Raw genomic sequence first — 14,421 nt, 5'->3', positions numbered from 1 at the left:
TTGAAGGTTAATTAACTACATTGTTTGTATATTTCAGAAAATGTTAGCAAACTCAAGAAACTTGAATATTTGAATTTAGCTTTAAACAACATTGAAAAAATTGAAAATTTGGAAGGTAAGAATTTTCTTCTTATATTTTATTATGAATATATTACAACTAAGTTTAAACAGTATCACTTAAACAAAAGATACACTTTTCAAATTAACACTTTACCTGAGACTTATGTTTTAATTATTATGATAAAAAATTCAAACAATAAAGAGGTACATATATTTCAAAACGGAAAGTCTACTTCACCTCCATCCTAACCCAGTTTCCTTTCCTGGGGTAGCGGTGTTAAAATTAACCCCTGGTTGAATAGAAGGTAGTTTTGTTTCATTTACTTTGTACCAATAGGATCGTACTATGACTTGTTATAAAGATTGATTTCTTCCATGAAATTACCTTGTTCTTTGATATCCAGGAAATGTGGGAGCTCTCTACTAGAATGATTGTACACTGGTATATCTCACAAATTTTCTGCAGATGGACATTTGGGTGGTTTCCAGCATTTTGCTATTATAAGCATGGCCACAATGAGGATTCTTCTACATTTTACTCTGTGTGCATGTGTACATGTTTTTATAGGACACACACTTAGGCATGGAATTCCTGGGTTTAAATATGCACATTTTGAAAAATAATGCCCAGTTTTTGCCCAAAAAGTTTCATCAGTTTACTTTTGTATTGGTAGTTCATGTGAGTACCCATTTTTACACAAGTCATTAACACTTTTTACAAGTAATCTTTTTTTTTTTAATGGGAAGGCATTGTTATCAAATAATTTTTTAAATTTGCATCTCACTGGGGTGCCTGGGTGGCTCAGTTAGTTGAGCGTCTGTGTCTGCCTTCAGCTCAGGTCATGATCCTGGGGTCCTGGGATCAAATTCTGCATCAGGCTCCCTGCTCAGAGGGGAGTCTCCTTGTTCCTCTCCTGCTATCTCTCTCTACCTCTCATGTTTTCTTTCTCAAATAAATAAAATCTTAAAAAAAATAAAATAAAAGTAAATTTGTATCTCATTTATTGAGTGTCCATATAGCCCTTCTGATTTTTATTGAGTATTTGTATTTCTTATTTTGTGAATTACTGCTTCATATTTTTTGGTCATTTTTATGTTGATTTATCTTTTTTTTTTATGTGCTCATATGCATTCCAGATATCAGTCCTTTATTTATGTATTCTACATATTTTCCCCTAAATCCACTGTTTCTTTTATTCTAATTATGATGCTAGTATCATTCAGAATTCTTACATTTTAATATACTCAACTTTATTAATCTTTTTTTTCATAGATTCTAAATATAAATGTATTCTATATTAAGTTCTGGTTCTAATGATTGCATTTTTTACATTTAATTTCTTTAGTGCATCTCAAATTTATCATATAAAAAAGAAACCAATGTATTTTTTGGATAAAGAAAATATGACACACACACACACACACACTGGAATATTGGTCATTAAAAAAAATAGGATGTTACCATTTTTGACAACATGAATGGACCTCCAGGGTATTACGCTAAGTGAAATAAGTCAAAGACAAATACTATATGATCTCACTTACATGTGGAATCTAAAAAACAAAGCAAAACGCCAAGCTCAGAGATACACAGAACAGAAGATTTGGTGGTTACCAAAGGCAGGGCTGAGGGGGAGGTAGGCAAAATGGATGAAGGGAGTCAAAAGGTACGAACCTTAAAACTATAAAATAAATAAGTCATGAGGATGTAATGCACTGCATGGCGACTATAATTAATTATGCTGTGTTGCATATTTGAAAATTGCTAAGAGAGTGGATCTTAAAAGTTCTCAACAGAAAGAAAAAAAATCTGTAACTCCTTAAGGTGAGAGATGTTAACTAGACTTCTGTGGTGATCCTTTCACAGTCTATACAAATATCAAATCACTATGGTGTACACCTGAAACAAATATAATGCTGTATGTCAATTATACCCCAATAAAAAATAAGATGAATGTGGAAAATTGAATTTTTTCTCAAAATGTCTCTTAATTGAAATTTTTGAACCATTATTTTTAATTTTTTTTATTTTTAAAGATTTTATTTATTTATGAGAGACACACAGAGAGAGAGGCAGAGACACAGGCAGAGGGAGAAGCAGGCTCCATGCAGGGAGCCTGATGTGGGACTTGATCCCGGGACTTCAGGATCACACCCTGGGCAGAAGGCAGGCACTAAACCACTGAGCCACCCAGGGATCCTTTGAACCATTTATTTTTTAATTGATATATTATTCACACACCATAAACTAACCATTTTAAAATATACAATTCAGTGGTTTTTAATGTACTCATAAGGGTCTGCGCCCATCATCACTATCCAATTCTGGAACATTCCATCACCCCATACAAAACCCTGTATCCATTGGCATCCCTCTCATTCCCTCTTTGCCCTAACCTCTGCTCTATTCTTTGTCTCCACAGATTTTCCCATTCTGAACATTTAATGAAAATGGAATGGCACAATATGTGGTCCTTTATGTGTATAGCATGATGTTCTCAGGGCTTATCCACATGGTGCCATGTTATCAGTACTTCCTTCTCTCTTGCTGCTGAGTAACATTCCACTGTGTGGATGCACTACATTTTGTTTGCCCATTTGTTAGTTGATGGGCATTTGAGTTGCTTCCACTTTTTGATTGTGAATAAAGTTACTCTGAACATTAATGTACATGTTTTTACCTAAACATGTGTTTTCAATTAATTTAGTGTACACCTAGGAGTGGAATTGCCGGATCACATGATAATTCTCTGTTTAACTTTTTTAAGGAACTGCCGAACTGTTTTCCAGAGTAGTTGCACCATTTTACATTCTGACCGACAATTTCTGAGCACTCCAACTTCTCCACATCCTCGCCAACACTTGTTATTTTATGCTTTTATTTACGTGTTTGTTTTTATAGGTGCCATCCTGATGGGTGTGAAGTGGCATCTCATGCTGATTCTGATATCCATTTACCTAATGACTGATGATCCTAGGCATTTTTTATGTGCTTATTGGCCATTTGTGTATCTCATTTGAAGAAATGTTCATTCAGTCTTTGCCCACTTTCTAATTAGATTGTCATTTTATTGTTGAGTTGTAAGGTCTGTTTGTATATTTTGGATACTAAAATATGGTCCGATATATGATTTGTAGATATATTATTTCATTTTGTGGGATTTCATGTCAACTTTCTTAATGGTGTTCTTTGGAGCATAGTCTTTTTTTTTTTTTTTTTTTAATAGCTTTGGGGCACCTGGTTGGCTCTCAGTTGGTTAAGCATCTGACTCATGGATTCGGCTCGGGTCCTGATCTCATGGCTGGTGAGATCGAACCCTGTGTTGGACTCTGCTCAACGGGAGTCTGCTTGGATATTCTCTCTCTGTGTCCCTTCCTGCACTCTCTCTTTCTCTCTCTGTCTCTCAAGTAAATACATCTTTTAAAAAATAGCTTTATTGAGGCATAATTGATATTTAAAAACCTGTAGGTATTTAAGGTAAACAATTTGTTGAGTTTGGGTATATGCACACCATGAAACCCATCACCACAATCAAGGTAGTAGACATATCCATCACCTCTGTTTTCTCTCATCTCCCCTAGAACTTCTTTAAAATGGTTGTACTAGATTAATCTTCCATTTCTCTTACCCTGTATTCCTTATTTAAACCTCTTTGTCTTGTTCTTCTACATTCTGGAAGGTTTCCTGTTTTACTTTGCAGGCTTCTATTTTGTGCTTTTATTTATTTATTTTTAAAATGCTTGGTAACACTTTGTGTCTGTTCATAATCACAAAGGATTTGGCTAATTAGGTGGCTGGTGTGGGCTGGTGTGGGCTTGTTCTGTGGTTGTGAGGTTCTGTTTCTACATCCGGCCTCTCACTTGGCTGCCAGGGCTACTGAGGGCTCTGTGTGAGAGGGCAGGGCATGGTGACTGGCAGGCTTTACTCTGGAGTACAGAGGCCTGGAGCAGAGGCAAGCAAGCTGCCCTCTCCGCCACACCCCCATCTGCCAATAGCTAAAATTAGGCGGACTTTACTTAGGATCTTAGCCTGTTTGCCTCCTAGTGTACAAATGGGTATTTTGGTGGCTTTCAAGGTTATACTTCAACAAAGACATAAGTATTCATCCTATGTTCTTAATTTTCATCCTCAAAACCAAAAACACCAACATGATCAAGGGCCCCAAAGCTATCATCAGTGCTGGAACTGGGAAGATTCTTTCCATCATGGACATTTTTCTGCATTAAACATGGAATCCATCATCCTTCTCCAGCTGCCACTCTACAGCCCCATTCCACATTCTCATGTGGACAAGTGGAAAAACAAAATTTACTCCGTATGCATGTTTTGTGATGGCAAAACGTCAGTCTGTAATGTCAGAGAAATAATTAAAACTCTCACTCTCAGTTGGCTTGTCCAGGGCTTGTTTTTGTTAAGGAAGGCTCTGAAAAGGACAGTTGTTTCCTGGTATGTTTTGTTCATCTGCCACGAGAGGGCAGCAGCGTCACTATTGTCTTTTTGAGCTTTGGGAACGGAGGTCCCCAGCCCTCTGCAGGCCTCTACCTGGACACTTCTTGAGAGCGCCACCTTCCAGCTCTAAGAGGGAGGCCCTGGGTGCAGGGTAGTTGGAGGATATGTTTGGAGGGATGAGCAGTAGGGAGGCAGGATGCGTCATATGGTAAATGTGCTGGTAAATATGCACTTGTTATTTTATTTTAAAGGTTTGAGTAAGAGAGGAGGAAGATGGATATACATACCCAGGCCACCTACTTGAGTAAATCTCAATATAATTTTAAACATAAGATGGATTTTTGCTTGTTTATTTTTATGTTTTGTTGGTTGGCAAAACCTAGCTAGCATAATTCCCCGCGCCCCCCAATCCCCGACCCGTTTTGGATTCAGCAGGATGTAATGAATTGCCTTCTTTTTCCATCCCTCCTCCTTATCCACCCTAACCTGGAAGGAGAGGTGGGGTTTCTAACAGTGTGAGTTTTGCCCCGTCGGGAAATCAATGTTGTCAATTTCAATGACCTTCTCACCCCCATGAGCCCCTGAGGTGGATCTTTGAAGAAAAGGAGCTGGAGGGTGGGACTCCGTTGAAGGAAGGAGTACCTAACTCTGAAGAAGAGGCTTTCTCTAGCCTCACTAGCTCAGCAAGAATTTTTCACTAGGATGGTAGATGTGGTTTACTTTCTTATGGGTAGGCCAAGTAGAAGAACAAGTAAGATCTATCACTTTGAAAAATATAATAGACATTTGGAGGGTCCTTCGTCTATAAAATTACAACAAAATCAAAAATACATAAATTTTTGAACATGTTGAAGTCTTTCAAATGTCACCCTTTTCTTCCTTCTGTCCTTCTTTCCTTCCTCTTCTCAAAATATAGGGAGGCTATTCAGGAGATATGCCATATTGCATGCACAGAGGATAAGAACCTGAGCTGGGCTGTTGACAATAGGATTACAGTAGGTAAGAAGCAGGTGGAAGGGATGTACGGGTTGAGATCTGCAGGGCTTGGTGACTGATGAAGTGAAGGGCCTGAGAGAACAATTTAGCTTAAAACTCAAGTTCGCTGTGACTTGACTCTCTTCGCATCAAAGTCACATCTGATACCAAAATGGCGGTGGTGACATTAGTAGGACTGAGACATAAAGGAGGCAGGAAAACTGTCTTGAGAGGAGAGTGAGAGGAAATATGGAGAATTCTTTTTAGGCATATCTAATGGGATGTCTTATAGGCACTTGGAAACAGGAGTATGACATTCAATTGGATGGTCAGATATGAGATTGTTGTTTGGGACTCATCAGAATTGAAGGACACGACTGTTATCAAGAGAAACATGAGGCAAGAGAATACTGAGTCAAGGATGGAAATCTGGGACATATTACCATTGATGGAGTAGAAAAGTCTGTAAAAGAGATCAACGGGAATAAACATTATAGAAGAGAACAAGGAGAGAGTAGTATCACTGTTTTCCAACACAACTGAGACATTTCAGAGATAATTCATGGTCAATTAGGTAGTGCACTTGATGTGATGAGCAACAGGTGATATATGGAAGTGTTGAATCACTATATTGTACACCTGAAACTAATAAAACACTATGTTAACTGAAATTAAAACAATAATTTAAAAATAAATAAATAAAGCTAAAAAATAAGCTAGAGTTTTAAAAACATTTTTAAAAAAGAATTCATGGTCAGTTGTGCCATACGCACAGACTGTTCTAGTGACATCATGGATTGAGAGGGTCTGTTGGATTTGTCAACGTGAAGGTCCTTGGTCACCTTGAGAGGAACAGACCTAGTAGAATGTTGAGGATGGAAGCCAGGACCAGTGGGCTGGACAACAAATGGGGATAGAGAAAGAAGAACCAGTACATATTGATTTAGGCTGGCTTATAATGTAATGACGGTCATTGCCTACTTCTGGTTCTGCCCGCTTCTCCAGATTCACTTCTTTGCACCAAGAATCTTTTTCCTAGAATGCCCATCTTTTTTCTCCTTGCTCCATATCAGACATAAGCTTGAGGTGAAATGCCAGAGATTTTTTTTAACCACTTTATTCTGAAGACCTGGCTCAGTAACTTGGTCATAGCAGGTACCCAGTAACTCCTGGATGAATGGATAAATGAAGGAATGGAGGGATGACTATTGGGTGAGGCCCTACATCTGGAAGCACTCAGGTAGAACTATCTTATTTCAAAGATTCTGGTATGGGATAAGACTAGATAGGAGGAAAACATGGAATTCTGGACAAGGTGGAGTCAGGTGCTAACATCAAGAAAGGGTAAGGAATGGGATGCCTGGGTGGCTCAGTGGTTGAGCATCTGCCTTTGACTCAGGTCGTGATCCCGGGTCCTGAGATTGAGTCCCACATCAGGCTCCCTGCAGGAGCCTGCTTCTCCCTCTACCTATGTCTCTGCCTCTTTCTCTGGGCCTTTCATGAATAAATAAATAAATAAAATGTCGGAAAAAAAAAAGGGTAAGGAAGAGAATACTAGCATTTAATGGAGCTGGTTCCATAGGATAGCCTTCAGCAATGTGAGAAAAACCTTGCCCAAGGTGAAACAGATGCAAAACTGTGAACCCATCTGAATCTGCATCATACTGGTGAGGTTAATATATCGGGAACCAAAGTTTGCCCTAAGTTATATAGCCAAAAAACAACAGCAGAAAAACAGGATATAGTCAGGAAATGTATGGGAAGAGTGGAGCATGTAGATATTAGAAGAAATGAGTACACAACAAGGTAGGACTGGGTTTTCAGCTGGAGATGGCTCTTTAGATATTAAAGGCCACAAAATCTGCCAGGTTGGCCTGACAAACACGAGCCAGCCACGGAGGAGACACCATCCTACCTAGCTCACAGAGGCTGCTGTATGAACCAGGTCAACTCTTCTTCCTAAGTCCACAGTGAGGAACTGCAAACTCTCTGCTCATGGGACAGCAAGCATCCTTCTTCCTCCTTGGAGTGTTTATTGGGTCATTTCTCATCCTAGCTAATGGTTACTAAGCTCTAGGTGGCAAGTATTGTGCTAAGTACATCACATGAATCATATTGTCTTCACAGCAACCCCTGAGTTGGGTCCCAGTGCTCTTAGAATACCACAGATAAGAAGGCTGAACCTTGTAATTTATCCAACATCACATAGCAAGGATGTGACCGAGATAGGACTTGAAATCTTATCTGCCTAATTCTGAAGTCTGCACCCTTAACTACCAAGTTCCCATGGGACGTGAGCAAAGGGCGTTGATTCAGATTTCTGTAGCCCCGGCCATCTCTGTGATGAAGGTGGATGGGGCAGATTTACTACCCTTTGTAAATATTAATTCTGATGCCTAGGTTTTATGAACTGCCTTTCCTTTTTTGGGGGACCCCTCTCGCCATCACCCTTCATGGTGAGATGTGTCCTACCTGGCAAAATTCTCAGAACAGATTGCAAGTGTCCTCTCTAGAGGGAGCTTTGTCCCAATGTCGTGTCCACCCCAGCAGCACATAGTGACCAAATCCACATGTTAACCAACCCAGGGCTTGCAGCTACAGGCAGGGAAAGTGATTTCCCCTGGCTGGAGGAATGAAGGGGAAATGCACCTGGAGAACTGAGTCAGGGCTAACCCTTTGAGTTGATATTTCTGAAAACCCACTTCTTGGTAAGCCATGCAATTAATCAGCATACTTAAAATATTGCAACCGTTGTTCCTGCTATGAGCTATTATACACATTTCATTACCAGTGTGATTTTTTTTTCTTTGTTTTCTTTTCACTTCTTTCAACAGGATGTGAAGGGCTGACAAAACTCGACCTGACTGTAAATTTCATTGGGGAGCTGAGCAGCATTAAAACCCTTCAGCACAATATCCACCTGAAGGAGCTCTTTCTCATGGGTAATCCGTGTGCTGACTTTGACGGCTACAGGCAGTTTGTGGTGGCAACTCTTCAACGGTTAAAGGTACGCTTCTTTTAATGATGCAGAGATCTTGGAGAAATGAAAACAAGCAACTGCAATAATGCCTGTTTATTCACAGCATTGTCAGGGAATGTGTGGTTTTAGAGAATGGAGTTTTCCAGAAAATCAAAACTAATCCTTCAATTTACTAAACTTTAATGTTGTTTTAATAGCTTTAATAAACTTTTGCAAAATAAATACATTTCTCCTTTCTTGTTCAGGACACAACAGAGCTTAGCTGAACTATTCCTTGATGAATGCAAATCACAGTCATGGAGGGCATTCATCTTTGCTAATAGCAAACCAGAAGCTTAGAATTTTTGAGATGACTACAGCTATATACCTTTGTAGTACATTGTTTTAAACTACTGTGCTTTTATAATAATAATTATTTTTTTAATCATTGTTTTCTCTTAATGCATTCGTTGGGTTAGTGGTTCTGAGACTTTGCTATGCTTTGGAGTACTTGGGTGGTGTTTTCTGGGCCATACCCCTGAGTTTCTGATTCATAGGTCTGACTTGGCACCCAGGATTTTCCATTTCTAATAAACTCTCAGCACAGATGCTGCTGGTCCAAGGACTCCTTTGAGGGTCTTTACTCTATGTATTAACCTGTTGTGCAGTATCTCCCCTAACCTAATGTTTTTGAAACCTAAGGAAAAACAAATAGTTTCTAGAGAAATCATATACCTGATTTTGTTCAACTAGTAATACTAATTTTCATGTAATTCCGAGAGTTTCTGACCTGTGTGCAGCCCGGTGCTTCTGCAAGAAAATGCATGGATGCATTGGCTTTGTGATTGGCATTTTCTTTTATTTTCAGAGGACATTTGTTTTTAGACTGCTGGGTTGTGCATAGTCAAGATTACTGGATTTATGGAACACATTTCTTCTAATGTAAAATCTTTTTGATTAAGAGAATGAGTGACTCAGGTAATTGAATCTGGAATATATATTTAGAATAGAATGATAAATTAGCTCAAACATAACCCAAGCTGATCATCAGTATACAGTGATGTACTAAAAAAAAAAAAAAAAGAACTGATGAGAACCAGAATATCATAGAAATGGATCCTGTAGCATACCACGATGAGCCACTTCCCTGGAAGGGGGCCGATCCCCTGTTATTGCTGGGTGTTCAGGATAGAAGCTGGGACAGCTGTCAGCCAGGTGCCTGAAACCTGCAGCCCATCTGCTCCAGCCATTGGAGTCTCCAAAACATACCTTGAATTATTTTTCCAAATATCAAGATAATAATTTTGATTTATAATTTTACTGATCCCGATAATCTTTTAAATTTATATTTTACCCATTCTCTGTGCATTTTTCCTTTTGTATTAGTTTCCTATTGCTGTGGTAATGAATTACCATAAATGTAGTGGCTTAAAACAAGACAAATTTATGCTCTTATAGTTCTGGAGCCAGAAATCTAAAATCAAGGTGTTGTCAGGGCTGTGTTCCTTCTGTCACTCTCATGGGAGAATTCATTTCCCTGCATTTTTGAGCTCTTGCCCCTACTTTCATCCCCAAAGCGAGCATTATAGCATCTTCCAATCTCTCCCTGACTCTGACCCTGACACTTCTCCTTCTTTTCCTTATATGGACCCTTGTGATTCCAATGGGCCCATCAAGATAATTATTCTAATATTTCAGCTTGGAAAATCAGTATAAAAACACCAAGTATAAACGGTGATGAAATAGTTAACAATGTAGTGTATGCATCTTGTTGTGGAGGGTAGAACATGTGCCCTTCTATATTAGAGCCCAACTTTGTGTTAGCACACAAGGCCCTTTTTTGTAGAGAGCATTTGAGAAGTGTCATCGTCATACTTTGGAGCTGTGGTTTGACTTGAGGCTTTGATATTCTTTATATAGTGAGCAGCTATAAAAATCAATATATTTTGGGAGCTTGTAATTAATAATTGGCTTCAACAGAAGACCTACTTATTATTTTGCCAGTAAATATACTTTGTAACTCTGTTACATGTATGACATAAGCATTGGTTTTGATCAAAGTTTCTGATGTTTCCCATTAATTACTTAGCTTTTAATTCCCTATCACTATGGTGCATTACTTCTTATTTCTAAATTTACAATATTCCAATCAAAGTCAAATTCGGGCTGATTCAAATTGTGACTTTTGAATAATTGCACGATGTTGGTTGTTCTTTATTCAAGTGGTTGGACGGTAAAGAAATAGAGCGATCTGAGAGGATTCAGGCATTGCAGAACTTTCCAGTAATTGAACAACAAATCAGAGAGCAAGAGAAAGCTTACTGCCTCAGACGAGCCAAAGACAAGGAAGAGGCTCTGAAGAACCTGCGAGAAGAGGATAAAAATGAAGCTGAGGAGAGGAGTTATGAGGGACAGAGGTATGGAAATGTCAGTACTACTCTACATGCAATCAAATTATGGGAGCTTACTTTCTGCTTAACTTTGGTTAAAAGCAGCAAATGATTTTCTTTTCCCAAAGTGTTCGCAGCATCGTATTTCGGATGACTGATATGAAGAATAATTGTGATGTGAATTTTGGAGGAAACAGTATGAATGTCTCATTGTTTGTGTCAATTCTCTGAGGCTTTCCTTACTTAGGGAAAAAAAAATGCCTTTCCAAGCTAGCAAATTTAATTTGCATCTAAAATTATCCTCAGATAAATCTCTATAAGATGCACAGGAAAGATGAATTAACAGGTGTAACTTTGATTTATAATAGTAGGGATATTTTAGAAAAGTTAAATGTAAATCACATTATTATAAATCAAATAATTCTGATTGCATCATAAAATATTCTGTTTTGTGAATTATATAATGAATACATTTTAATGTGATTAATAAGCCTCTAAATTTGTCTTTTTTAACAAGCATGAATTTTTCACGTTTGTTTAAGTGAATTGCAGCTATAGTCAGTTGATTGGATTCCATATAGTGAAAGCTTTAAATGTTTTGAAAACAGAATCTCTTAATCTTGAGAAAGTAATAATTATAAAATATTTGAGACACATATAAATGTTTTAAAAACCAATAGGCAGTATCATTCCACCCAGCTTTAATAAATATCAATAGTTTGCATGTTTGCTTTGGATCTTTTTAAAAATAAGAAATAAAATATCCCTGAGAGCCCATCTCATTCTCCTTTCATCTTTAGTTTGTCCACCATCCTAATAGTTAAGTGTGTATCTGGTATATGTGATCCCATCCATATTATAAATATATTTACGATGTAATTATGCCTCCTTGAACAAGAATGGCTTGTTTTTTTGTTTTTTTGTTTTTTTAGCACAAACAGTATCTTTCTACAACTTTGCTTTTCATTCAACGTTATGTTTTTGAGAATTTTGCATACAAAGACAGGTAGAACTAGTTCATTCTTTCTAACTGGGGAATAACATTCCATTGGATGAATCACAGTTTATCCCAGTGGTGATATTCAAAATATCTAACAGCTGGTGACTCACTGACCCTGACGGATCAGGATGTGCACAGGCTCTCACAGCCTGCAGGGACCCCCAGTAGATGCCAGCTGGAGATCAGCCCCCATGCAGCCATCCCTCATTGGATGGCCATTTAGATTGTTTCCCACTTTCATTTCCTTCAGACAACATTACACACGTCTCCTCATGCGGGTATGAAAGTTTCCTTGAGTATTCAGCAGAGATTATACATCACCAATTTGGAATTTTTTTTAAACTTTTATATTCATTGCTCAGTTTTTCTAAACCGTTAATTTATACTCCTATATCAAAAGTATAGGAAGAGTTCCTGATCTTTGCCTACACTAGATAATATGGTATTTTAAAACTTGAACCAACCAAGTTGGTTGTTAAATACACCCAAATGTTTTACTTTATTTGCATTCTTAGAATTACTAGTGGGTTTCAGCATCTTAAATGTCTTCTTCTATTCTAATTGGCTATCCATATTTCTTCTCCTCAAGTCCTCTGCCTATTTTAAATAAGTTGTAAGTTTTCTTCTTACTGATTTATGCTTCTTTTATATTCTAGATGCAAATTCTTTAGTGGTTATATGCTTTGCAAATATCTTCTTCCAGCCTTCGACTTATCTTTATTTTTTTAAAATTTTTATAATAAATTTATTTTTAATTGGTGTTCAATTTGCCAACATACAGAATAACACCCAGTGCTCATCCCGTCAAGTGCCCCCCTCAGTGCCCGTCATCCATTCACCACCCCTCCCCCACTTCCACCACCCCTAGTTCGTTTCCCAGAGTTAGGAGTCTTTATGTTCTGTCTCCCTTTCTGATATTTCCCACACATTTCTTCTCCCTTCTCTTATATTCCCTTTCACTATTATTTATATTCCCCAAATGAATGAGAACGTATAATGTTTGTCCTTCTCCGATTGACTTACTTCACTCAGCATAATACCTTCCAGTTCCATCCACGTTGAAACAAATGGTGGGTATTTATCTTTAATTTTTGTAAGTGCTTCCTCTTTATAGAATTCAAAAATAGTAATGTAGTTAGGTTTACTTTTGTTATTTTTTGGTCTCATTTATGAATTTCTTCATTACTCCAGTATCATATGTGTCTATGGGGAATTAACCTTTGATGACAGCATGGGGTTGGGTACCAATCATTTCCCATATGGGGAGCTAATTGCCTGCACCATTATTAAGGTGTTCTTCTTCTGATCTCTAACACCACCCCATTACCATATACTCTCTACTCATGTACTCATGGGTTCATTTCTGAGCCTCCTAGACTGCTCCATGAATTTGGAGCTCACATGGTTTTAATATCTGTAGATTTATGGTAAATCTTGATATTTGGTAGGAGTTATTCCCATTTTCCAAATTTATCTCGGCTGTTCTTAGCTCTTTACTTTTCTCTAAGAAGTTTAGAATCTGCTATTCAAATTCCCTAAAAAATCCCTAGTGTAATTTTGATTGAAATTGCATTTAATTTATATGTTAATTAGGGGTAAGTTGACATCTTCATGACTTTGATTCTTTCTTTGCTGAACTTTGGAATAGCTTTCTCTATTTATTTAGGCTTTCTTCTGAGTACTTCAATAAGGTTTCATAATTTTCTCCATAAAGGTTTTACACCATCTTTTATTAGATTTATTTCTAAGTATCTCATAGAATGAGATTTTTAAAATACTCTTGTAATTGGTTCTTGCTGTTGTATAAAGAGACGAATGATTTCTGTATACTGATATGGTATTAAGCAATCTTGCTGAACTTTTAAAAAAGATACAGTAGTTAGGCTGTAGCTGATCCTGTATTTTCTATGTAGAAAAACACATTTTTTTAAAAAGGTTTTATTTATTTATTCATGAGAGACACAGAGTGAGAGAGAGAGAGAGGCAGAGACACAGGCAGAGGGAGAAGCAGCCTCCATGCAGGGAACCTGACGTGGGACTGGATTCCGGGTCTCCAGGATCACAACCTGAGCCAAAGGTGGCACTAAACCACTGAGCCACCCAGGCTGCCCCACATTTTTTTTTTAATAAATGAGAACTTTAAAAAATTTTTCCAATTCTTCCGCTTTTACTTGTTTTCTTTATCGTGCCTGCTAAGGTCTCCGGGATAGAGTGGGATACCCATTGTAAAAGTGAGAATCTGTCTAGTTCTGACAATAAAAAGAATGTTTCCAATTTCTCATTATAAGTAAGGTTCTGATCATGGGGTTTTGGAAGAGTTAAGTACATGTCCTTCGATTCTAAGTTGATGAAGCATTTTCATCATCACAGATACTGGATCTTATGAAATGCTTTTTTTGCATCTATTGAGATAACTATGTTTGTCTATTAATGTGTGAGTCAAATTCATAGATTTCCCAATATTAAGCCATCTTGAATTTCCAGAATAAATTCACTTGGACCATGGCATATTTTTAATAGATCCCTACATTCATTTTGCTAATATTTTATTTATAATATTCAGACCTATGTTTGTGAGTTTATGCTA

At 37.6% G+C, this 14,421-nt stretch overlaps 1 protein-coding gene across 3 annotated transcripts in view; it reads left to right on the top strand.

Moving 5' to 3' along the window:
- Window positions 1–14,421, top strand: part of LRRC6 (leucine rich repeat containing 6) — a 70,679-nt gene that overhangs the window by 12,779 nt on the left and 43,479 nt on the right. For all 3 annotated transcript variants that reach the window (XM_038555540.1, XM_038555539.1, XM_038555541.1), the window contains exons 3-5: window positions 38–115; window positions 8,320–8,492; window positions 10,668–10,861. In XM_038555540.1, coding sequence (XP_038411468.1) covers window positions 38–115; window positions 8,320–8,492; window positions 10,668–10,861 — 445 coding nt within the window. The remainder of the gene's footprint in view (window positions 1–37; window positions 116–8,319; window positions 8,493–10,667; window positions 10,862–14,421) is intronic.

The sequence above is a fragment of the Canis lupus genome, chromosome 13, assembly GCF_011100685.1.
Source record: "Canis lupus familiaris isolate Mischka breed German Shepherd chromosome 13, alternate assembly UU_Cfam_GSD_1.0, whole genome shotgun sequence".
Classification (NCBI taxonomy): domain Eukaryota; kingdom Metazoa; phylum Chordata; class Mammalia; order Carnivora; family Canidae; genus Canis; species Canis lupus.
This window is presented reverse-complemented; position numbering and strand designations above follow the sequence as displayed.